The 27,994-nt window shown below is 34.5% G+C and overlaps 1 protein-coding gene across 1 annotated transcript in view; it reads left to right on the top strand.

The window, feature by feature from the left end:
* hob (bridge-like lipid transfer protein family member hobbit) overlaps positions 1-27,994 on the top strand; it is an 844,941-nt gene that overhangs the window by 558,974 nt on the left and 257,973 nt on the right. Inside the window, exons 32-33 of the mRNA XM_090409957.1 lie at positions 1,679-1,825; positions 21,440-21,687. Coding sequence (XP_090266083.1) covers positions 1,679-1,825; positions 21,440-21,687 — 395 coding nt within the window. The remainder of the gene's footprint in view (positions 1-1,678; positions 1,826-21,439; positions 21,688-27,994) is intronic.

Below are 27,994 nucleotides of genomic sequence, written 5' to 3' on the forward strand. Positions count from 1 at the left end.
CATTACTCTGTCTTGCTCACTTACTGCTCAACTATGCTTATAAATGTTGAATCTTTTTTTGTTTGCTTATCTTGTACAAGATAAAAATATGTTCAGAATGACATTTCTAAGTTTTTGAAAAGATCACTTTAAAAGTATATCAGATACCATCGACATCAAATTCCTGCCATGTACCCTCAAGGGATGTACAGGATAAAATAGTACTACATGAAGAATTTACATCATTACTAACTTCCCATCTACAATTTTCCTCCATATCAGTCTGTTACTTGTCAATACTCCAACATTATCAGATCTTATATTTCTATCGTCTAAGGCACTTGTTACTGTATCAATCCACCTGTATCTTGGTCTTCCTCTGGGTCGTTTTTCTGCCAACCTGGCAGAGAACACTTGTTTTGCTAACCTTTCCTCACCCATTCTATTTAAGTGACCATACCATCTGAGATTAGCTCTGCTAACACATTCCTGGATGCTGACAATGTCAAGTTCTTTCCTAATATCCTCGTTTGTAATATGATATTGCCATTGATGCCATCTGTTCGTGCTGTTGAATTGGATGATAATTTTTCTCAGGACTGTCATATCTGCAGTCTCCAATCTTTGGTCAAGTGTTTTACTCCTGACCTAGCTCTTAGATCCATAAGTTAAAACTGGTTTGAACACTGTCTTGTATACAGCTAATTTAGTGTTCTGACTACTTTCTCTCATGTTCCATATGAATTTATTCAATTGACTTCCTACCCTACCAGCTTTGTTGATTATGTTGTCTATTTCCATATACTTGTTCCATATATTTCCATGTACTTGTTCCACAGGTTCTCCATTCACAACGCAGTTGACATTTTCAGGGATTCTACTTTGTCTTTGTCTTTTTAATGCTAACCTTCATACCATATCTATTACAACAGTTATTCAATTTAGTCAGGGAAGCTTGCAGACTTGTAGCGGATTTATTTAGAAGTATAACATCATCCGCATAAAACAAAGCGCTAATTAACATCTCCAATTTAGATATCAGGTACCATTTTCCTTCATAATGTCCATATAGATAATGAATAACAGAGGGGATAATCTACATCCTTGTCTGACATCAGATTTAACATTAAACCCTCTTCCTATTCTAACTGCTGACTTTCAACTCAAATAAAGACTAAGTATTGCTTTATATAATGCCCCATTGATCAGATACCATTCAGGAGTTAATTTTGTCATTTCTGCCCATTAAAAAAATTGTAATAAACAGTTTAGCCCTGTATCCTGTAGGGAGTTTGCAATTACATTATACATGATTCTGTTAAGTGGATTTCACCAGGATGTATTTTATTTTATTAATGTATTTTAATGGTGAGCCTCCATTGCTCAGTTGTAATTAATAATGCCCTTTGGTGGGAGAGACCTGGGTTCAAATTTCAATGGATGTAAAATCCTGCCACCTTATATGGAGGTGGCAGGATTTTATTTACATTCTTTATCCTGCAAATTATAGGTGTAGCAGAAAAGGCATAGGATTAACTGACTTGTCATAATCAGTAAGCAGGTTTTTAAGCTACTAAGTTATATAACACAAAAGAGAAAATGGGATTTTAAATGGTTTCACCAGAAATCTTTATTGTATAGATGTTTTCTAGATTATATATATTTTATGGCTCTGTTAAAAGTTAAATTTATTTTATAGGAACATGATTCATATCGTGCTTTTCGATCTCAAAATCTCAATTTGTCAGTTGCTTTTGAAACTAAACCTGTTGCTCTAGAAACGGCTGCTGATGTTCCAACAATGCTGTTATACAGCAGTACACTACGATGGATTGAAAATTTAAAGGTTAGCTATATAGGGTTTTATGTATCATACTAGAAAATAATTAAACAGGGTTTAAAAAAATTATGACAGTTTTTTTTTAATTTTTCATTAGTGTTTTTTTTTTTTTAATTGAAAGAGATAATGGTTTGCTTTGAAAGGGTATCATTCATTTTTAACTAGGAAAGAAACATATTAACATACTAGTTCCTTACTTTTCTCATTGCTTTTCAGTTCTCACTGATGTAATTTTATTGGTGACTTTATATTTTCTGATTGATTTTGAAGGAGAAAATATGTGAATTACCCAGAAAAATTATCGGTTTAATTACAGACCAGACAGTATGCAAGTAGAGAAATATCATATTTTAATAGTAAAATTATAGGTCTATTATTTATAGAATCTACTGTTAAAAGTGGACTACAGAATTACTATTAGAGGATTTACTATTTAAAAAAAAAAAAAATGGGAAACTAACAATATGTTTGTTGCTGTTGTTACAAACCAGTTGAAAGAACTTCAACTGACGTGTGAAAATATCTTTCCAAGCAAAATATCCAGACCTAATAGTAAATTTGAATAAGTCTATACTGTGTGTTGAAATTCTTGCAATAAAAATTTTAATGTCTCAGAATAAGGAATGTTGATGAAAAGATATGCATTATCATAACTTGCGATCATATCTGAAGATTTAAGTTTTTTTATCTTTTATTTTTAAGAGAAAACATCTGGAATTTTTTATGCTAATAGCAGAGTGTCCATGAAACAGACACTCTGCTATAATGTTAAACAAGAATTTGAAATGTTCTTATTGTTATGTTGCCTGTGGAATCAACAAATAGGAGGACAATTATTTTTATGCAGCTTTTTTTTTTAATATCAGCTCCCATAAATGAGAAAGGTCTCAAGACCTATGATGCTACAGCACCATATGTGGACAAGCGGTTAGAGAGAGGAAAGAATTTGGTAATATGTTTCTTGAAAGCTATCAGTTGTAATCATTGAGGAAAACTATATGGGGAAGACTGTTGCAAAGAACAGAGATATACAGAATTAAAAAGGATGAAAAATTATGATAAATTTGGAGCTGAATTGTTTATGATTATGGGAAAGTGAAGGAAAGGCAGTAGCAAGTACAGGAGCGCTTATCGAAAAGGCATAATGTAGCAACAAAACATCCATGTAAAGCAATTGAAGAGTCATCTATTAAGCAAACAACTCTCTTCTGAATAAAATCAAGAATTCTGAGGGGATCCTAGGTGCACTACAACATTTTTTTTTCCATTAAAATTCACCAAGTTATCCTCACTTGAGAATGGCTAGGAGATTGGTGTTTTTTTAAATATTGGTTAAAGAGGATCTTAATGCTTAAATTATCTAACACTGCAAGGTTGTGAAAAGGAAACAGCGGAACAGAGAGTACAGTCATCAGCAAAGTTATGAATAGGATTAGATATCAGAAAAGAAGATAAGTAGATTATTGGTGTATAATCTTTAAAGGTACCTGTGGCATAACTATAAACAACAAATTAGACAATAACCACAGTAATTAATTTTAATGAAAGTAATTTGACATACTTTGGGAAGGCAGGCTGTTCTGTGGAAAAAATAATTAACGAACATCAATATTACATTGAATGTGTGAAACCTCAAAAAGTCTGGTCTGGCACAGCATAGTATTGACACTAAACACAGTATCCAATGGGATGAAACTCATCTTCTCCATAGAAGCAGTTTTAAATATGAATGCCTTTTTAAAAAAAGTTATGAAGCCCTTTTACATCGACCTAACCTGAATCGGAATGATTGTCTCTCTCTCTCCCTCCCAAAAGTTTGGGAGATTCTCATTTTATATAAATATCAAAAATAGTTTTAATATTATTTATTAATATATTAGTTTCTAGCACATGGAAACCATGTTTAATTGGTAAACCAATTGTTGTATGTACCTTGTATTCCTACTCTTTGATTTGCTTGTTTTTACACACTGATGATGTACTGTAATTTTCAGTATCAAATATCTGTGCTTTCATTAAAGTTAATTACTGTGGTTATCATGTAATTTGTTATTCACTGATGTATAGTAAAAAGAGTGTAACTGAAACCACAGATCCCTGGAGTACCCCAGTATTCATTAAAAATTTGATGAAAGGAAACTTACCATAACCTGCAGTGAACAACTGGAGATGAAGTTGGTGATCCACTCCCCAAAGGTAAGAGGAATGCCATAAGATGATAGTTTTGTAAATTGACCATAATGCCAGACTTGATCAAATGTCTTGGAAATATGAACAAAAGAGCAACCACCTGAGTTTCTCCAAACTATTCCATGGCTTGCACCCAAGGGCTGGTTAGGTCAATTAGGAGATCTGCTGTGGAGCAAGAATGGTTGAATCCATATTGGTTATCACCAAGTAACTGGTGAGTCTCTTGGTAGTGAAGTAAATTTCTATTGATGACTTTTCCATTATTTTCAAGAATATTGAAGTGAGATTAATAGGGCAATAATGTGATGGGTGACTTTTATCTCTCTTCTCAAAACAGGCTTTATGTAAATTTGTTTTCAATCTGCTGGATAGATATCAGATGAGTATGATAGCATGTACAGGGAATACAAGATGGATGTTAGTTCTGAGGCTTTTAGTACAACTGGAGGGATACCATTAGGGCAAAGAGACTTGTTTGTATCATGGCTATTATTTTATTTATTATTATTATTTATTTATTTTATTGTCTATGGTGGATTTGTGGATAGTGGAAAGAGATTTATCATGGGCATCTAAACAAGTAAAAAAGACTGGTGAAGAAAAAGACTGGTGCCAAGAGATCTGCCATATCTTTAGGAAACATTAGCATTGTATCATCAAAATGTGAAAGAGGTCAAAACATAGAAGGGCAGAAGTTGCATTTCACATCCTTGGAAGGAACTGGGAGTCTCAGTCCCTTCCCAAGACGCATGCTTAGTGTATTATTTGGCTCTTACCTGCTTTGGATTTTTTTCGTTTGTTAAAGCTGCTCTTTAAGAGCTGAGTCAGAGGCTTAAGTGTTTGACTTGAGCGGTTGGACATATACTGAATTTCTGGTATGGATTGTTTTGGTGTGGTTGTTGGAGATTCAGGTCTTGGATAAGGGTTGAGAAATTTGAGGGAAGTGGAAAATATAAGCACTCATCTCAGCAAGAATAATTTTGGTTATTAGAGCAGAGTAGAATAGAATAGAGCTGGTAGTAGGATCAGAAAAGTAGAAGCAATAATCATACCATGGAAACAAGGCATAGAAATCAGGTCATTCTAGTTAGCACCATTATAGTCCAATAGGATATGAGGCTGATATTGACTGGGAGATAACAATCTGTAGAAAAGGAAACATGGGCAAGGTAATGATCAGATTTGCCAAGAGGAAAGATAACAACAGTATATTTGGAGGGATAGCTAGCTAAGAGTTAAGGTTCAGGATGTTAGAAGAATGTTGAGGAGGATTGTCTGGAATTTTGGTAGATGAGGAAGATTATTTTATTGTTAGGGTAAATAGCAATAATGGCAACAAATGAGGCAAGGAAATCTTGAGCCAAAGGAGTCTGGCAACCTTCAGCATAGGATATCTAACCTGATAAGTTTAGGTACACTATAAATCTTGGAAGATCTAGAATGTATGTTCTTTTGTTATAGTTGCTTGGTCTTGGGATGTGGTCGCAATAGTCACTTGAGAACATAGTCATTACAATGGTTAATAAATGTAACACCACAGTGGTATTGGACTCTGAAGCTTATGATTGAAAAAGGAATTTACTTTTATGAGATAAAAATACTTATTCTGTTATTAGTAGAGATCCAAGTAACAGCTAAATAAGCTTAAGAAATCACAATAGATGCTCACCCTAACAAACTTTAGAGACCAAAGAAATAATTTGTTATTAGCACATTGTTTGCTATAGCAAATTTAAGGAAAAAGACTGACCCCCTCTCCTACTCCATTCCCAGGAAATGAAGGAATGACAGGAAACAGGACAAAGGCTAGAAGGAACATTACATAAAGCAAACACAGAACAGCAGTGTGAAAAAGTAGAAATGTAAACAATAATGGAAGACATACTAGAAAGAAGAGGAATTGAAGAGTATGAAATTATAAAATGAAAATCCAGAATTAACATTTAAATTTTGAAATATTGCATTAGCTTAAATTAATATCACTTACCTAAATGTTTAGTTTAGTTCACTATGAATTCTTCATAGTGAACAAAATATGTGCAGTCTGTATGATTAAAATCAAAAAGAACCCGAATACTAGTCAGTCAGTCAGCTTTATAATTGCTTATCTCCAGTTAGAAAAGGAAAGGAACACAAATGATGAACAGCTAGTAATGCAAGTCAGCTTCCTGATGAGACCTAATGATGAACATTAGGTCTTCATTCTTATATATTTACAATTAGTCTTTGTATAATGTCTTTATGTATGGTTCTGCTAGTCCTTTGTGTCCTGTGTTCAGTATACAATTAAAAAAAAAAAAAAAAAAACTCAGGAGGGTTGCAAGGTATGGAATCATTGAGAAACAGCTCAAAAAAACAAAAGTGTTATTTTGTTTCAATAATTAGTGATATTCTTTATTTTTAGTAGTTTAACCTGTGTTCTGATCATGGATCTTTGTAGGTTGTTAGTGATGTTTTTCTTGAAATTTGTAAAAATTATATTTTAACTACAGAAAAAATTCCAGTGATTGCATAAATCATGGATTATCTTATTACATAAAAAGGGCAGCAGAGATGATATCAATAACTATAGGCTATCACAATTGTACCAGATGTTTATATCCATTTTATTAAATAGGATTGTAAGGTATTTGGATGACATACAGCTGTACAAACAAGCAGGAATCAGAGCAACATTCTCTACAACAGATCATATTCACACTATTAACCAAGTGATAGAAAAAGCAAATGAATATAATCTTCCTGTATATTTAGTGTTCATAAAGTTCTAAAAAGTCTTTAATTCTCTGTATCAGTCAGAAATAATAAACAGCTTAAAACAACAAGCCATTCCAACAAAACTGTACATGAAAGATTGACTTGGTTCGAGGTTACATTGCAAGTGATCGTGTAATTTAGCGCTTGTGTAAAATTAGTGATTATTATCTGTTTTTTTATTGTGTTTTTTTCTTCAGAAAATTACAGTATTATAGTGTATTAGTGTAGATTTCCATGTTTTTAGAGTATTTAGTATCTTTATAACATTTTTATTGTAATATTGTTGGCATGGCACCAACACAATGAACAATGGCGGTGAAGACCATGTTGTCCAGTGATTTGAATTTGCAAGATATTATTCAGTGCAGTATGTAGAATGTATTCAGCAAGAAAATTAAAGAGTATGAGGAAGGAAATTGAAACTGAAGAGAGAGTATGTATTTAGTGTTTTAAAAGTGAGTGTCTGTTAGGTGACGAGAACGCAACAAATACCAACGATAAGATGGAAAATGAAGTTATTAATTTCGAATGTGCAGCCATGGAAATAGAGGAGAATCTTCTTCTTCTTCTTCTACAGCTTCTCCCACTTAAGTGGGGTCACTGTTTGCTATGAGTCTCCTCCACACCTTCCTGTCTTGGGATGTCACCACATCCAAGTTCTTCATCTTCAAGTACTCTTCTACCAGCTCCCTCCATCTCTTCTTTGGCCGCCCATGCTTCCGCCTTCCTTGCACATCCACCTGCATGACCCTTCTTCCCACATATTCGTCCTCCCTCCTCATCACATGACCAAACCATCTCAACCAATTTTGTTGAGATGATTTGGTCATGAAATAAAGGTCCTAAAATAGAGGAGAATAAAATGGATATCAATAAAGAAATAGTGCACTTAAATGTTATTCCTCATAGGACAAAGCACAAAATTGAAAAACCATAGAAGCAGCAAGAGTTAAGCAGGGCTGAAAAGAGTAAGAAGTAGGTGACCCAAAGGAATAATAAAGACTGACCAAACAAACAAGAAAAAAAGTTAAGGAGAAAATTATGCATGGAGACTCAATAATCAAGGAAGTATTTAATTAAAGTATGACAAAATTGTGTTTCCCAGGTGCAAAAGTTCATGAGTCACACCATCCCGATGCAAAAAAGGTAAGGCGAAGGAAATGATTGTCTTGGTACAAATGATTTGAGAGGCGAGAAGTATTCTATAAGGGAGGATGTAAAGGAGTTGTTAGAAGAGCAAGAAGGTGAAGATTGTAAGTCTCCTACCACACTATGATAGAGGCGAACTGAGGAGGATGGCATTGATAGCCAACGAGTCTATATGTAGATCGTGCAAAAGGAATGATATAGAATTTGTGTTTCTGTGGTCTCTGTTTGATGGAAAGAAGGATGTGTGGAATGCAGATGGACTGCTTTGAATGGTTTTGGTGTCTGAAGAGAGCTTTGTTCACAGAGCATGCTGAAGTGCAAATTCAGAGAAATTTAAGCAATTAAAGTGGAAGCAGGTGAGTTTACGTGAAGGCACCCATAAAGAGAGTGAGTGTGAGAATGACCAAGTGTGGAATCTAGTCTCTCAAACAAAAATATTGAATAGGGTAGTAAGTTCAGGAACTAGAGGTGGGTGGGGGACTAAAGAGATGCTGCAGTTTCTATGTACTAATGCCAGAAGTTATCAGGAACAAGAGGGAGGAGGTTCTGGCATTGGTTAGTGCAACCTTGCCAAAAGTTATAGATATTAGTGAGACTTGGCCAAAAGCAGATGATGTGATTACTGGGATTGAATGTGATGGGTTTAGTATTTTCACGGAAGATAGGATAGGGAGAGGGGTACTGCTGATAACAGATGAATTGCAATTAAATAGAAGAGAATATAGGCAGAGGGCGGCTGTTCATTTGAAGCAGTCTGGTGTGAGTTAAGGCTAGTAAGAAGACAATGCATGTCTTCCAGATCATCTGGAAGACATGCATTGCCAAATTAGTACGAGTACAGGTCGAGTGATTATTATGGGGACTTCAACTATGGAGATATAGGCTGGAAGGAAGCAGTGGTTAAATTCAACTGGGGCCTTCCAGGGCCTGGCCCCAGAACTTTTTTATGCACTGGGCCTGAACCCAGAACATTTTTCTGTTTTGACTTTTCTCCCTTTACAGTAATTATTCCTACATTATTGTGTTATTATTCAACAATTGTTTACAATTTTTAATGTGTATATAAAGTCACCTGATTATGAACGCATGATGAAAGGGATAGGGATATTTGGAGCTTTCTGTAATGCATTATCTTTCAGTGATTGACAAGCAAACATTATTGCAGTGTAATGTAGCGGAATTTTGACAGACTCGTAGCGAAGTCTGTAATGAATCCACAGAAATACAGCATTCCCTCTAGGAAAAGTACATTGATACCTTCTTTAAATGGAAAAATAGCTCAGATGACAGTGATAATACAAAACAAGTTTGTTATGACAGTTTATGTGTAGTTTTTGAAAAGAAAGAAGTCTATAATGAATCCATAGAAACACAGGATTTCCATCAGTTGCAATGTGATAATATTAATTCATTGAAATAAATACAATTAAAAAATTGTATTTATTTATGTGACATAAATAGAAAGTGACAATCTAGCAATAGCCTTACTTTAAGGGCCCCGGAGCTTATTCATTTAGAATTTAACCACTGGAAGGAAGGAAGATCACATGGCAGGACGGAAATAGAATTTATACACCTGCTGAGAGATAATTACTTAAGGCAGCATTGGATCTGATCATAGGATCAGATCCAATGTTGCCTTAAGTAATTGGATCTGATTGGAGGCAATGTTGTCTCTCACCTATGTGAGAGACAACATTGCCTCCAATTAGTGAAAATGACCATGCTGCCTAGACTTGGGAGATTGTAAAACGGGAGGAGTATTCTATCAAGAAGGGATATTTGTGGAACTACAAGGCAGGGCGATTATGACATGCTCAGGAAGAGGCGTAAATCTATACCATGACATAAAACACTGCTGGGTAAGGATGTTAGTAGTGCATGGGATATAGTTAAGGGTTATCTAGAGGAAGCAGTATTAAATTGTATACCTAGGGTAAGAAGGATTAATCGGGTAGGAGTTAGATGGATGAGTAATATCATTAAGCACGAGCTGCAGAAGAAAAGAAAATGCTTTGGAAGGTATATAAAGAGAAAGATGACCAGCATGGCAAGGAAGGGAAAATCAGATTATGAGAAGACTCTAGCCAAGCAGGCCAAAGGAAATCCCAAAGAGTTCTTTCATTATGTGGTAAGTAATGACTACGGAAGATTAACCTTAATGAGTGATGATGGTCACATGGAGACAGAAGTGGATAAAATAGTTAGAGTTACTCTAAATGCAAACTTTGCCAGGATATATCATCCTAGTGAGGTTACTGCTTTCACCTATGTGAGAGATACTAATGTGGGAACACAGGTGGATGAATTTGATGTTCTTTGGATATTGCATAATCTCAATGTAAATAAATTTACATTGAGATTAGATGGGATATCAGCTAGGATTTTGGAAGAATGTGCAAGAAACTGGTAACGTAAGTCTGAACTCTGGTAGAGTTTCAAAAAAAGAGTGGAAAGAGGGCAAAATAATTCTTTTGCATAAGGGAGGTTCTAAGACTACAGTAGCAAATTATAGGCCAATCAGTATCTCAGGCATGGTGGTAAAAGTGCTATAAAAATTGGTAAAAAAAGAGAATTCAAGAATGGGTAAATAAACATATGACACTGCATGAGGGACATCATGGCTTTGTGAAGGGTAGGTCAGTCATGCCTTAGTAATTTACTAACTTTTTATAATAGAGTAACAGCTGAGTTGGATAAAGGAAATGGCTATATGATGATTTTGCTGGATTTTGCAAAAGCATTTGACAGAATAACGCATGGAGCTCTGTTACACAAATTAGAACAAATTGGGATGGATGAGAGGGTGGCTGCTGGACAGATATCAAAAAGTGTTATCTGGAGGAACAGAATCGAGGCAAAAGCAGGTGACTAGTGGTGTACCACAAGGTTCAGTGCCGGGATGATTGCTGTTTAATTTGTTGTTTGCTGATGATGCGAAATTAGGTAGAGTAATAAATAATCAAGGTGATGTGGAGAGCTAGCAGGATGATTCAAATAGGCTGTTAGTATGGGCAAAAGTTAATGGATGTCAGTTTAATGTTGAGAAATATAAAGCTATGCATTTTGGGATAAATAGATTACAAGCTGTGTATCACATTGATGGCATTGTACTCCAGGGAAAAAAATGAAGCTAGAAATTTTGGGTTGGTAGTAGACAGAGAGTCAAAGTTTAGAAGACATATTGCAAAGGTAACCGATGATTACTTGACTATTGAAGAACATATTAACAAGCAGAGATAAGGAAGTTGTCATTCCTCTTTATAAGGCCTTGATACACCCACATCTGGATTACTGTGCTCATGTCTGGTCCCTTGGGTTTCTTGGGGATGAAGAAGCAGTGGAGAGGATTCAGAGGCAAGTGACCAAGATGGTGAGTAGCCTGTGGAATGTTCCCTATGAGGATACATTGAAAGTGTGTGGATTGCAGGAGTTGGTTGATAAGAGAAAAAGAGGATATGAAAGAAACATTTAAGTTTCTTAAATGGTTAGCATTGTAGGGTAGATGCAGGGAAAATGTTTCAGCACTTGGCTAGAGGGACAAGAACAAGGGGTCATCCCTGGAAGTTAAATAAAGGTATGGTCACATGAGGACTAGAGTTTTTGCTCGGAGAGTGGTGAATGAGTGGAATGGGTTGCTGGAGTCGATTGTGAGTTCTTTGTCTGTTAATGGATTCAAGGAGAAGTATGATAGATTGAGTCTCCTGCGATGAGTCTTCGGACTCCATGGAAGTGCCCATATAATAATAAAAACTCAGTAGCCAGTATAAAGCTAGAACATCAAGATAGAGAATTTGGTATTGGGAAGGAGTAAGGCAAGGAGATTCTATCTCACCCATCTTTTTTTTTTAATTTATTTTATTTTATTTTTTTTTTTTGCTACATTAGAAGAAGTCTTTAAGAACATCTCATGGGAAAACTATGGAATTAGCATTAATGGAAGAAATCTCAGTCACTTACACTTTGCAGATCACATTGTTCTCTTAGCAAAAAATGAAGAATCTCAAGAAATGCTAAATGACCATGATAGAAAAAGCAGGGGAAAAGGTTTAAAGATTAATCTAAAACTAGATGATGACAAATTCAGATCAAACTGAGCTAAAATTAACAGATTATCATATTGAAATTGTGGAGGACTATATTTACTTGATCAGTTAGTTTTAAGGAATAACAAGAATAAGGAAACAAGTAGAAGAATCCTACGTGGGAATTAAGCATTTTGGCTGTATAAAGATTATTTATTTGGAGATTTACCTGTATACCTAAAAAGAAAGTTCTAATATATGCATTATTCTAGTGTTTACCTGTGATACATGCAGTTGCCAGTGCCAGGTTATTTTGTGCCCTAGGCAAAGTTTACAAGTGCACCCCTTATTTCACTAGTTGGATATTTTTTAAAATGAAATTTTAAATATAAAAAATAAAAATTATTTTGGCATGCTTTATTAATAATATACGAAGTAATATACAATATGTATAATATATGAAAATCAAATTTTAATTTTTCTTGCCTTCAATTTTGCAAAATTTTCTACCATTTCCTTTAAATCTAGTGTAGAAGCTAGCTCATGTTCAATTGAAATTGTTGCCAAATCTGTTAACCTGTTTTGGGACATTGTTGAGTGCAAGTATGTTTTAACAAGTTTTAACTTTGAGAAACTATGTTCTCCACTTGCTACTGAAACTGGAAGTGTCTGGAGAATTCTTAGTGCAACAAAAACATTGGGTATGCAGTCGACAAGTTTCTGCTGTACTATAAAGAATAGTACTTCTTGTGGTGGCATGGATTTTGGAAGTCTTCGAGCTATTGCTTGAAGTTCACTGCAGAAATCCTCAGCATCAATATCTTTATTAGAATTATGAGTCAAAACATTTTCAAGATTTTTGCAATCATTTAGTAAATCAGCAGTTGTTTTTTCAGTGATGTTAATATATATCATAAAAAAATCCAAATAGAACATTATGCTGCTGTAGTTATTGGAACCTCTCTTCAATTGAGAGGTTCCAACAATTATGTAGCCATATCCAAGACACAATAGTAAAATGCTATTTCGAACTTCTGCTGAGGATCTTGCAAAGCCTCATCTTGGCATTCATATTTGAACTGCCGTCTTTGTCTTCTCTTTCTGTTTCTTTCTATTTCAAAATTCGTTTGAATCTCCAGTTCTTTTGCAATTTCAACAGCATCAGTCAAACTTTTTTCAAAACCCTTATCAGTTCTACATTCTAAAAGGTATTCTTTGGTTACTTGTAGTTGCTTCGTAACTAAATTTAAATCAGCCTCTTTTCTCTGTATCATTTTGTTTGAAATATTTACCTCATAAAGGATGTCATACCATGCAACAAGGGATACTATGAATTTAAATTTACAAATGGAATCAGCAAGGGCTTTTGCTTCATGTCAGGTAGTATTTCGAATTGAATTATTTAATCTTGGGTCATCAAAAATTTGCATGAGTGCATCATATATACTGACAAGATGATACCTTAGTGGTTTTAAACCATCGATACGGCTCTCCCATCTTGTGTTACTCAACGGTTTAATGGTCAAGTCCGAGATACAAGTAGAAAGAATTCGCCAACAATAAGTAGATGCAGAGAAATAGTTATAAATCTGTTGAACTAAAGTAAAGAAGTTGATTGCATCTAAACAACACCTGGAAGCATCATTGACCATTAAATTTAAAGAGTGTGAACTACAATGAATAAAGAAGGCCTGAGGATTTATATCTAGAACTCTTTTGAACACCATTTTCTTTGGCCTTCATATTACTTCCGTTGTCATATCCTTGACTACGGAGATTCTCGATCGGTAATTCCATTTGCCTTAGATGTTCAGTTAAAGTTTCTGTTATGAATGAACCTGTAGTTTCCTCTAGAGCATAGTTGCCAAACTTTTTCGGGCCACCGCCCACTTTGCAAGACATAAATTTTGTAACGCCCCCCCCCCCCATTATAACAGTTTGAATAAAACCATATTTCAAATATTTGAGACTGAATAAAACCATATTTCAAATACTCAATACTGTACTGTTGACATTTCTTCTTATATTCAGACATAATGAAGTAATAAAATTTGCAAAAATATTCACTAAATAAAAGATTTAATTTACACTATGTATGACTCCACTTATCTATCACACTTTTGACTGATGATTGTTGGCAAGCACACAAAAAATAATGAAACTTATTCCTAAACCACTGATATTTATAGATTTGAAATCTAGCCCGAATCGACTAGCATGCATTGACTTGTTTGCGATACCATCGTACTCATGCTTTGAACAAGTCACTGCAAGCACCCATATACCTGTCCAAACATGCTGAATTGAGTGAATTACCTACGTAATAGTTGACCAACATACTACTAGTTAAGACTCATCTGCTGCATGGATAGACTAAAGCCTGTATGGCACGATCAATTTTTACAATAGCAAAAAATGAATAAAATTTTTAAGTATATAAAAAATAGAAGTTAAAATATCCTGTATGACATGTTAAATTTTTTATTTTGCATGCAAGCGCATTTTGTTCGTCCGACCACGACATTGTCCGAATAATTATAAATAATAATTAATAAATAAAATAATTACACAAGATATAAACAACAAACCTACAAAACATAACCACAGAAAACAGTATAATAAGTTTTGAATAATATTTGCTTTGTTTTTTCCCTCTAGTTAGCAATATAAGTTAGTACTAACTAGGCTAACTAAAATTTACGATTTTATTTCTTTCTTGCCATTATTATTTTTACTCATAATATTAAATTATATAAAATTGGGTTTATTTTTCTATATTTCAAATCAATTAGAAAAGTGGGTTTATATATTTTATATATATTTTGAAATGAAATATAACGAATATATTTGCTACTGTAAACATAACCTATTATACATTATTATTATGCATTGCCTGATGGAGTGGTGAGAGCGAGAACGGTCAATGAGTTTAAGGAGTGGTATGATAGACTTTGTGTTTCTTAGGGAGGGACCTCCCCTCAATGAGTCTTGACAGACTTTATGTTCTTAGGGAGGACCTCCCATGATGAGTCTTTTGACTCCATGGAGGCCTGAATAATAATAATACACACATATATACATGCTCTATTTTCTCATTGACATAGAAAATTGACATCTATTTCTATCTGACATGGTAAATTTTCAACTGATTAAATAATTGAAATAGAAAATCAATAAAAAAATTGATAAGATGAATTAAAATACAATATTTAAATTTTAAATGATTATCTAATCGCAAAATCACGAAAATAATTAATTTTTAAATATATATTATTAATTTTTTCTATAAATAGCCACCGACCCCTAGACCGCCTGAACCCCCCCCCCCCCCCCCAATGCTTCTGATCCTACTATAGCCCCCCCCAAAAGGCTTCAGTGCCCACTGGGGGTGGTAACACCCACTTTGGGAGAACCTATGCTGTAGAGGAACAAATCCTAAAAAATGCTCTCTTACTATTGCCTCAAGTTTGGACATCTCACTATCTCATGGAATAAAATATCAACAAAACGTACAATCATTGTCAGCTGTTCAATATGGCTAACATCTGGAGTGCAATCCAAGATGACTGAATAATATTTTGCCAATTTTACAAGGGATAAGATATTAGTTTTTATAGCTTATTTAAATTAAGGGGATCTTAAATCCCACATTGTTTTAAAACCGAATAAGAAACTCAAAGATTGGAATCAGAGAGTTTCATGCCGAATATAGTATAGTAAACTATAAAGTATCGGTGATTACTAGTGTGAGCCAATGCAGGTAGTCCTAGTACGTAGTACAATCTCGGGCAACTCGCAGCAAAGGTGGTAAAGTTCTGATTGCTATTCTTGGTATTTTCCATAATGCAAAAACACATTTCCTAGGAAATGTATGCTGTTATTACATTATGGCGGTTGGTCACTACCCAGACCGGTTTCAGCCTTTATGAGGCTTTATCAGTGAGTAGCTAGACCAAATTAATACCAAAGGGTATAGCTACTCACTGATGAAGCCTCAATATCCCCTTAATTTAAATAATGTTTATATCGCCGAAATGAAACCTATTAACTCTTTACATTTAAGTAATTTTTTTGCAAAGATTTGTATAAGCTCGTTTTGAATATCTTTTCCTAAATAATGGATCATTATTTCTTGACTTTTGACTGTACGTACATGTTCTTTCATTATAGGATCAAAGAGAGCTAAATATTCAACAAACTTCAAAAAATTGCCATTACTGGCTGTGTACAACTTTTCATTAGTACCGCAAAATGCAAGATTTTGTGTGCCAAGTACTCTAACTAAAGCAATCAAACGTTCCAATATTTGACGCCAGTATTGTTCTTCTTCTCTGATTGTTTGCTGATTGAAATTATCAAGAGTTGTTTCTGCGATTAATCGCAATTCAAGTTCTTTCCAAAAATGATAGTTTTCTAAATAAGCAGTACTTCTCTCATGTGAAGAAAGGATTACTCCAATATTTTTCCAGTCTTTGACTCCTGATTTTTGTAGAGTTGATGTAGTTTTTTTACTGAATATTTTAAAGCAAAAACAAAAAACTGCATCCTTTGATACTGAATATATTAACCATTGATGGTACACTACTTCATTGTTCGGTAGTATCCTCTTGTAGTGTAAAGAGGAAAATCTTTTTTGTGAATCTTTGAGGAAATCGTATGACACAATCTGTTGTGGTCCATTTTGTACTAAGATTTGTCGAAAATTATTGTTAAAATGAGAAGGCCAGTCTGCTGGATCACTATAATTTAATACAGGAATAGTAGTATCTTCTTCTGGTTTGTCTTTGGTATCTTCATTTTCTTTTTTCTTCATTTTGCACCTCTGTTCTTGGATCGTTATCTTAATAAGAGTAACACAACATTCATCTTTCGTATCTTTGACAAAAAAATTATCATTTTCATCTTTATTAGTTGTTTCTCTTATGCAGAGACATTTCAAGAAAGAACCTTCTTGCTTCGCTAGTACTTTAGCTTTTTCTGATTTTCTTTTCCGATACTGAGCTCCAGATGGTCGTTTTTTATCAGCCATAGTTAACTAAAAAATTATACTTTTATAAATAAACTTTCTTATAAAAATAAAAGGATTTTTAAAAAAGTCACAGACTTATTATTAATTACTCCCACGTTATTATTAATTAATTAATCGTTAATTCATTTTGGACACTAAAATTAACTCGAAAAATTAAATGTTTTTTTAATTATTTTTAACAAATTAATTTTTAATAATTGATTATTAAATAAAATGAACTCACCTGATTCAATCACTCGATACTTGGAACAACTTATGGAGATATTGAAATACGTTACATGTTCGTCTTTCACAAATATTCTGAACAGATTCTTTTTCAAAGATATTTGAAACAAAAGATATTTTTTATTTATTATGTTTTTGTTCCAGGCACCTACTAGATTAGACCTACTATCGCTGTGCTATGATGTCACACAACTCGGCAAAGTTCAGGTTGCATGGCTTCTTTCCCAAAACTCCCCACTTTCCCGACACATTGTTTGGAAAATATCCACTAAATCCCCACATAAACTAAAATGTTTCTAATTGGCATTAAACAAAATAAAATTGTCTTTCAGGTTTAGTTAATAGGTAAATTAATAGGGCTTTTTTATTTTCTTTTTTAATTAATTTGAAAATTCTCTGTTATAATTCATTTACAAAAAAAAAAAAAGTTATAAAATACCAAAATTTAATACTTTAAAATGTTAACATTTTAAAATATTTATCTTAACTGAATTTTAAATAGCGGTAAGTTCAAATAATTTAGGTAAGGAATAAAAAAGAACCAAGAGTTAAATAGTAAAATAGTGTGATGTGTGAGGGATAAGGAAAAAGAATCGATACCTAAATCATATATCACTATTTAATTTTGATATTTTAGTAAAGTATGAATAAAGCATAGCTTGAAGTTTTGCGCCCTAGGCAGTTGCTAGTTTGCCTAAATGGTAACGCCGTCCCTGGATACATGGGCAATAACTAAAAAACAGGAAAATAGGTTGTGTGTGGCCCGAAGAGCCTTGGAGAGAAGAATGCTCCACGTAACAAAAAGGAATTGAATAAGAAATACTAGAATTAGAGAGATGACTGGAGTTGATGATATTGTAAAGTGTTATAAATCATGTAAATAGAGATGGGCTGGCCATATTAGTAAACTACCAGACAAAAGGTGGACAAATTAAGCACTAAGTGGATACCAAAAGAAGGAAGAGTCCCCAAAGAACAGAATTCATGGATAATCTTTAAAGGTTTGACATGAGATAGTGGACATTGGCTAATGACAGACGGAACTTGAAAGTTAAAGGGAAGGCCTATATCCAGCAGTGGATGGAAAGAGGCTTAAGAAGAAGAAGAAGCGATGTTTTTCCTGAAATTTGTAGCTAGCATTGAATAACAACAAAATGAGTTATGAATACAGTAATCAGGACTTGTAGAGAGACTGAACAAGAAAAGAGAGAAAAATCTGAGAGGAACTGTTCAGTTATTTGCTGATGATGCAAAGTAAAGCAATAGTGAATACACATGATATCAAAATTTTGCAGGATGATTTGGATAGATTGCCAGACTGGGCTAAAGTGAATGGATGTCAGTTTAATGTAGCAAAGTATAAGGTTATGCATTTTGGGGTGAAAAGATTATCAGCAGTATACCACATTGGTGGAACTGTACTCCAGAAAATTGACGAAGCCAGAGACTTTGGAGTGTTGGTGGATAGGGAATCGAAGTTTTCCGGGCACATAGCAAAAGATCAGATCATTTGGTTACTGAAGAATACTTTGATGAGCAGAGACAAGGAGGTTATTGTTCTTCTTTATCGAACCTTGATGAGACCTCATCTTGACTACTTCACGCAGATCTGGGTGCCAGGTGATTTTCTTCTTGGTGATTGAGAGGAGGTAGAGAGGATTCAGAGGTGAGTGACCAAGATGGTAGCTTGTCTACAGAATGAACCTTACAGGAACAGGTTGAAGATTAGTGGGTTACAGAAATTTGTTGATAGGTGGAAAAGGGGTGAAATGATTGAGACATTCAAATTACTGAAGTATTTTACAAGATTAATGCAAGAGGAAAGTTTTCAGAACAGGTCTAGTGGTGGGAGAACTAAGGGACCATCCATGGAAACTGAGCAAGAGTGTAGTTAGCAAGGGTGTTAGAACTAGGTTTTTTACTTTGAGAGTGGTGAATGAGTGGAATAAGCTGCCAGAGCCTGTTGTGGGGTGCCATGACTGTGAATGAGTTCAAAGTATGATAGATACTGTGCAAATGTGGAATAGTTCTTGACACGATATTTAATGCTTCCCTCGATGAGTCTAAGGACTCCTTGGAGTTGCTCATAATAATAATAATTATCACTCTTCCATTGTATATATAGCCTTGATCAGGCCTCATATAGATTATTATGCATAGATTTGGCCATCTGGTTTTTCATGAGGATGAGTATGTATTAGGAGAGCCCAGAGAATATTGACTAGGAAAGTGTCTGGACTTTGGAATGTGATGTATGAAGATAGATCAAGGGAATGCGATTTGCTGAGCCTTGTAAAGAGGAGATGGAGATATGATTGTGATGTATATGTTGGTAAGAGGCTGTTCCTGTTAATGTGAAGAAATTTTTCATAGATTGGGAGACAGGGGTAGTAGAACAAAGATTATTTCTTGGAAATTATATAAGGAGAGTAAGAGCAAGGAAGTACAGAGCAAGTTCTTTAGCATAGAGAGTGGTTGACAAGCAGAATGCAGATGTGTTGAATGAGTTTAAAACATGGTTTCATTTGCTTTATGTTTGATAGTGTGTACCTCCTGCAATAAGTCATTTGACTTTGCATAGATCTGGTGTTAATAATAATAGCATTGGTTCTCTGGGACTTAGGCCTGTTCTTTTCCCTAGCTCATTAACGGCACTTCATATCATTATAGTGAAGCTTACTATTGTGCAAGTCTACTGTGTTAGATATGATCACTTCCATAGATCATGACACAGGCAGGCGATTATGTGCCACTACTGCTCTTCTGTCTGAACAGCTGAATTACTGAGAATGATTTGAAGGGGAATATTCAGTTATCAACAATACTAAACTGGGCAAGCAGTAGCTAACAAAGATGATATATGTATCCCACAGGATGATCTAAATAGACGTACTTTTGGCAAAAGATAATAGCTGCCAATTCAGTGTCAAAGTGTATAGTTATGTACTTTGGGATGAAAATGCTGTATATTATATAGACACAGCTGGACTCTAAGAAATTGATGAGGCTAAGAATTTGGCAGTAATGTTGGATTAGTTGGAGTTAAGAGAAAACATCATAGAAGTGGGCAAAATGGCTCAAATAATCACTTGGAAGTTAAGAAACACACTGACAAGTAGAGATAAGGAAGTTAATATTCATCTTTATATGGCTTTGATTCAACTACATCCAGACTATTAATTAAAAATGCCAAGAAATTATATTCTTGGTTTCTTTCTTTATCCAAGTGTAATCAAAGTTTATGCATGAAGTTACTTCACAACTGGACTACTTGTATACAGAGGCTAATGGTTTCACATCAATTGCCTTAGTATCCCATAATGCAAGGTGTGACACCTTCTGACTACTTGTATATGGAAATAAAACTTTTGCAATACTTCAACCTTGGTATGACATCTGGGTCTGGCTTCCACTGATGAGACCTCAACAAAGTTCGAAACCAGTCTGGGTAGTGGCCCTTTCCCATAATTCATAGCATTATACATGTCCATAAGGATATGCACATTACATTGTGGGATACTAAGGCAATTGATGTGAAGTCATTAGCAAGTAGTCCAGTCGTGAAGTAACTTCACACGTAAACTTTCTTTGCTTATACTTGGATAAAGGATGAAACCAAGAATATGATACTTTGCATCTTTAATTTATAGTATCACCAAGTGACAAAACTTTCTAAATCCAGACTGTTGTATAGAAATTTAGTCACCTGGAATCTCTTGAGAATGTAAAAGTTGTGAAAGGCATTCAGAGGCAAGTGACCTAAATAGTGACTGGTTTGTGGAGTGCTCTCTATGATGACTGACGAGATTTGTGCATAACAAATTTTATGTGATAGACAAGTGGAGATATGATAAAACATATAAATTCCTAAAGGAGATTTATAGTGCAGATGTTAAATAGAACACTTGATATAAGAGAATATTTTTTAAGAATAGTAACTGCAAGGACATGATATTTTGCTTAGAGAGTGATAAATGAGTGTAATTGTTTGGTTGCTAAAAGAAGCTGTTGAGCACCTTGTTGGTGAATGACTTTAAGGAGAGGTATGATAGGGATTGTGTGAATGATGGTAAATGCAGGTCTCCCATGTAATAATAGCTTGTTAAAGATTTAATTATTTCAGAAAATAATTTATTGCTGCACTTTCATGCTTTGTTTCATTTATAGAATGTGACTTAATTTTGTTTTCAGAAAAAAGTGTTTTTTTTTTTTTTTAATTTTTCATTATCGTTTATTATCTTGCAGATGAACTTGTCAGGAGTTATGAGGCTAACAAGAAGAGGAAAGCTTTTTAATAATATCAAACCTCGCAAACCACAACTGGGTCGCCATTATCACAGTATCATACTCTCATTAAATCTTCATAAGTTCCAAATTTGCTACTGGATGTCCTTTGCAAAACAGCGAGGATTAGAGCTTTTGGGAGGACGGCTATCGCTTAGTTCAGAGCATTCTTTATCCATTATACCAGTTGAAGATGGACTTAAACACAGGTGTGTGTGTGTGGTGGAATTGGGTTGAGGATTACTTATTTTTTGTTTTCGGAAAAAAGTTTGCATAAAATTTGTCAAATTTTTGCATAAAATGAAAAAAATATATATATATGTGCATGCTTCCAAAGTGAAATATATGGTTATTAATTGTTGATTAATTTTAATGGTATAGATGAGAACACAGACTGATAAGAAAATAACTATTTATTAACTTATTCCTTATATTTCACTGGTATTCTATCCAGCATCTTCAGAGCACAAAAACAGTTTGTCACAGTATGCGAGACAACAACAATCCGGTATAACAATGGGACTAGTTTGAACAATTGTAACGTACAACACAAAGACTAAAGTCCTAATTAGGCACCATCTACGTTGGGAGGGGAGGGGGAAAAAACAGAGAGAAAGCAGGTATTAAATTGGTCTTAAGAGGACTGTCTCCCAAATCTTTGGCAAATTTATACAGCCATATTTGTTGAGGTTTGGAGTATGTTTCAAGGCTTCTGTTGATTCCAAGAACAATCTCTCTGACTTATAAAAGTTTCTGTGCAGCACTTTTGTTTTTTTCCAATTGATCCTGTGTACAGAGATATCTAAAGCATGGTCTGCTAGACCTGACCTGCCATAGCAATGCTGGACGTATATTTTCTGTTCACTGAGGCGAATGTTCACAGTTCTTCCTGTTTGTCCATAGTAAGCTCGATAACATGAACAGTGCACTTCATAGACTCCTGGATGTGATGAAGAGATTCTGTCCTTGTGTGAACGGATGAGGGTTGCCAATTTCACATATGGTTTGAATACTGTTCATAGTTGATGTTTATTAAGCACTCAAGATATCTTTTCATGTCCCTTTAATGTACAGAATGGTGACAGTTTACTTGTAGTCCTCTGTGATAGACAGTAGGGGATTTCTGGGAAACATTTAGTATTTTGTTTATCTTACGGAGATTATAGCCATTGACCAAGAAGGTGTGACATAAGTGACTGAGTGAGTTCGGCAATAAGAGCAGTGTCATTGGAACAAATCGCTCTATCTCTGTGGGTTAGTGTTTTTAGGATACCATACTGTTGAGATTGGTGATGGTGTGATTGTTTGTGTAAATATCTCCCTGTATGTGTGGGTTTTCTATAAACCGAGAATGATAAGGAACCATCTGAAAGATGTGTGATTAGTGTATCCAGGAAGGACAGACAGTCATTAGCTTCCAGTTCCATTGTAAAGTGAATTTTTTGGATGTTGGCTATTTAAATGTGCTAAGAATGTATTCAATGTGTCTGGGCCATGTGGCCAAATAGTAAGCAATCATCAACATAGCATAGCCAAAGCCTTGGTTTGAGAGTGGTTGTATTGATAACTAGCTTTTCCAAGTGCTCTATGTAGAAGTTGGCTGGGGGGGGGGGACGATTGCTGTCCCATCTAATTGTTTGTATATTTTCCCTTTCCATGTAAAATAACCTGCATGTACTGTGAATTTAAATAGTTCAAATATATCAGGGAGAAAGTGTGACTTCAATTAATGGTGCATTTGTGAATAGCGAGGTTATATCAGAACTCACCATTATATCTGAACTTTTAAGATATGGTTTTCTAAAATACTTTTTAGTTGGGTAGAATTTTAAACAAAGGAGGAAGAATTATTTGTGAGAGTGGCTAGTAGCTTTGCTAAATGTCTAGCAAGTTTGTATGTGGGACTGTTTATACTCTTTATAAGAGAATACAATTTAGAAACACATATTGCATTTATTGACTTTGAAAAAGCATTTGACAAAATTAAAAGAAACATATTATTTACATCAAGGAATTAAACTTTCTCCTACAGTAAACTTAAACACTCTCCTCTTTTCTGACAGCCAAATAATAATTACAAATTCTGAAGATAACTTACAGAAAGCTATTTTAGATCTAAATAAGATAGCCAAATTTTATGGTATGATAATATCAACAGAAAAATCAAAAACTTTGGCTTTTAAAGGACAAGATCCAGCAAGAACTAAATTATTAATAGATAACAAGATCTTAGAACAGGTGAATTGATTTAACTACCTAGGATGCATGATTACATATGAAAATGAAAAAGATATAAACGTAAAAATTGCAAAATATTTAAAAATAAGAGGTGTAATTAACTCCATATTTAAACCAAACCTAGTTCAAAAACAAACCAGACTAAAAGTATACACTGCATTAGCCCTACCAGTCTTATGTATGGAAGCAAAATCTGGACAATAAAACAAAAAGTCAAACAAAGATTAACAATAGCAGAAATGAAGTTTATGAGAAAAACTGCAAAGTATACCCTATTTGATCACAAAAGAAACAAAGATATTATGAAAGAATTAAACCAAGAACCAGTAATAGAAAAAATTAAAAAATATAAACATAAATGGATGGCACACGTTCAAAGAATGAAAACAGAAAGATTACTAAAACAAGCCTTAAAGCACAAACCATTAGGAAAAAGAAAACTCTTAAACGATTCAACGATGACTTCTAAGGCCAGAACAGGCTATGCTAGGACTAAATCCTTGATACACATGATGATGATGACTGTTTATACTCTCCACAATAGGGTGTAAGGGGTGAAGTATGTTCAGGACTAGGGCAACTCGTACATAGAAGCTAATGACTTCACAACACTTGCTATACTAAGGTATCCCATAATGCAAAGCACATATCTTTGCAGATATGTATAATGCTATGCATAATGCATTATTTCAGTCAATTAACAAACCTTGTAACAATTAAGTGGTGCTTAAGGATCAAAGCTGTATAACTGAGAGGAGACCCCCACATCACCTTTAAAGGAATACGGAGAACCCACCAGGACTTCTGACTTAATGTCCAATCCTCACCATCTCGTGGTGCACCCTGTTGGGTATCTACCTGGATACTGAACGAACGAGGATGGGCTGGCAATTTGGGATTTAGCCAACCAAATTGTAATTCTTATTGGCTTAAACCAAATTATTAAATGATGGTACAACATGACAAAATTTCATGCCCGCTGGGGCATCGCCTGGTTAAACAAGACCCTCGTTGTTTTCACCAGGGAACCAGGGTGATCAGCGAAAAGTCAGCTACTGGAACAAAATTTGTTCTGAAAAAAAACTTGGGGTGTTTTTTCAGAACAAATCTGAAAAAACACCCTAACTCAATATCACCAGAGTTAAAGATCGGTACTATCAACATAAGAAGCCTGAATGACAAAGAAATGGAGCTAGCTGAGGAATTAGATAAGTACCAGATCGACCTAATAGGGGTGACTGAAACAAAACATTCAAAAACTGGTGAGATCTTTCTGAGCAATAAATACAAAATGTTATATTCAGGAAATGACAATCAAGAAAAAGGAGGAGTAGCAATAGTATTCAACACAAAATACGAGGCTAATCTTGAATGGCAGTCTCAAGTAGAGTGATGTGGGCTAATATCAGAATGAGGAACTGGACAATGAGACTTATTTGTGCCTATGGTCCCACATAAGGTTCTACTAAAGTAGAAGTGGAGGAATTTTTTAATGCTTTAGAGAAAGCATCTGACACATTGAAAAAGGAAAAGTTGGTCCTTGTTGGGGATCTAAATAGCAGAATAGGAAATGATTGTCAGACACACAAAAATATATTGAGAAAATTTGGAGAAAAGAGCAAAACTAATAATAATGGCAAATATTTGTTGGATTTCTGCTTAGGACACGGACTGATTATTACTAACACCATGTTCCAACATAAAAATGTGCACAAATTCACATGGAGAGAAGAGGCAAGAAATAAAAAAGTCTCATTGACTATGTTATTGCTGATAGTGATGTTTTCTCCCTTGCGCTGGACACCAGTGTACAGAGGATTTGAAATTGGAGGTGATCACTATTTAGTCTTGAGCAGGATAAAATTGAATTTCATATTGAAAAGAATAACATGTAAGAAAGTTTTAAAGCGAATAAAAGTTGAGCATCTCTCATATATGAACTGTAGACTAAAATACACAAAAATTATTGAAGAAAAAATGAAAAAGTTTGAGAACAGGAACCAAACTTTAGAGATTCAGTGGCAAGCCTTGAAGAAAACCTTGATTGATTTAGCCAGAGAGGCATTTGGTGAGGTTGTTTGCAAGAATAGAAAAATCAGAACTCCATGGCAGACACAAGAAGTTAAAGAGGCAGTGAAGGAAAAGAAGAAAGCATATCAAAAGTTCCTGGCAAATAAGTCAGCTTGTGTTCTTAGAGAATACAGAGACAAATGTAAGAAAGCTAAACACTGTTTAGCAAAACAAAAGTCATGGGAGGACTTTGGCAAGAACATAGAAAATAAATATCAAGAAGGTGCAAAATATTTGGGAGGTTATTGAAGAAGCTTAGAAATGGAGGTGTATTATTTAAATGAGTTAGAGATGATAGAGGTGTCATGAAAACGGGAGAAAAAGATATACTTTAAGTATGGAGTTATTACTTCGAGAAATTGCTAAATGAAACAAGCAGTGATAGCACAGTGGTAAAAAACACTCAACAGGCATACAGTCAGGAAAACATATCCATACTTGAAGTAGAAAAAGCCATCAAAGGCTTAAAATGTGGAAAGGCAGCAGAGTAGATGATATTCGACCAGAAATGCTGAAGTATGGTGGTATAAAAGTCTTAAAGTGACTGCACTGCATAGCTCAGAAGGCCTGGACAGAGGGACAAATTCCCGATGATTGGCATAGAGCTCTCATAGTACCCATATATAAAAAGGGAAATAAAACTGAATGTGAGAATTACAGAGGTATTTCCCTACTGAGTGTTCTTGGTAAGATATATTCAAGTATACTTGAGAAACGGTTGAGAAGAAAAGCTTGGTGAAGAACAAGCTGGATTCCAGCCAGATAGAGGCTGTCCGAATCAGATCTTCACTTTACAGTAAATAGTGGAGAAATCATGGGAATATAACAAAGATTTCTATTTGAGTTTTGTAGATCTGGAAAAGGCATATGATAAGATGCCAAGAGAGAAGCTGTTCAATATGCTACAGTTATATGGTGTCAGTGGAGCATTATATTAAGCAATACTTAGTCTTTATTTGAGTTGTAAGTCAGCAGTTAGAATTGAAGGAAGTACAGGAAGATGGTTTAATGTTAAATCTGGTGTGAGACGAGGATGTACATTATCTATATGATCACATTATGAAGGAAAGTGGTATTAAACATGATATCAAAATTGGAGATGTTAATGTCAGCTCTTTGCTTTATGCAGATGATGTTATACTTTTAAATAAATCCACTACAAGTCTGCAAGATTTCTTGACTAAATTGAATAACTGTTTTAATAGATATGGTATGAAGGTCAGCAATGACAAAGACAATGAAAATAGACAGAATCGTTGAAATATCAACTGCATTGTGAACGGAGAACCTGTGGAACAAGTAAAACATTTTATCTACTTAGGCATGATTTTTAGTGAAGATGGTAAATTAAATATGGAAATAGACAATAGAATCAATAAAGCTGGCATAGTAGGAAGTCAATTGAATAAATTCATATGGAATGAGAGAGAAATTAGTTAGAACACTAAATTAGCTGTATACAAGATGGTGTTCAAACCAGTTTTAACTTGTGGATCTGAGAGCTGGGTCAGAAGTAAAACACTTGACCAAAGACTAGAGACCGCAGATATAAGAGATCCTGAGAAAGATTAGAGGTATGAACAGATGGCATCAATGGCAATATCATATTGAAAATGAGGATATTAGGAAAGAACTTGACATTGTCAGCATCCAGGAATGCGTTAGCAGAGCTAATCTCAGGTGGTATGGTCATTTAATCAGAATGGGCGAGGAAAGATTGTCAAAACAAGTGTTCTCTGCCAGGTTGGCAGGAAAACGACCCAGAGGAAGACCAAGATATAGGTGGTTTGATAGGGTACAATGTGCCTTAGATGACAGAAATATAAGATCTGATAATATTGGAGTCTTGACAAGTAACAGACTGATCTGGAGGAAAATTTTAGATAGGAAGTTAGTAATGATGTAAATTTTTCATGTCGTAGTGTCATATCCTGTACACCCCTTGATGGTACATGGGAGGAATTTGATGATGATGATGTAACAGTTAAGTTGTTACAAGGTTTGTTAATTGACTGAATTATATGGCAGTATATTTTATAAATAATACTTTTGCCTTCTGTTTTCATGTATATATTGTATAGAACTATGGAAAAAATTTCTGTAAACACAAGAACATTCTTCATCTTCTGAATTAGTTTAGTAAAAAATAAATTGTTGTAATAATATCCCACCTGGATGAGTGGTTTAAGTGCACAGAAAAACATTGCA

This window comes from Typopeltis vanoorti, chromosome 20, assembly GCF_054136105.1.
Source record: "Typopeltis vanoorti isolate ZY-2024b chromosome 20, IOZ_Tvanoo_1.0, whole genome shotgun sequence".
In the NCBI taxonomy this organism is placed as follows: Eukaryota; Metazoa; Arthropoda; class Arachnida; order Uropygi; family Thelyphonidae; genus Typopeltis; species Typopeltis vanoorti.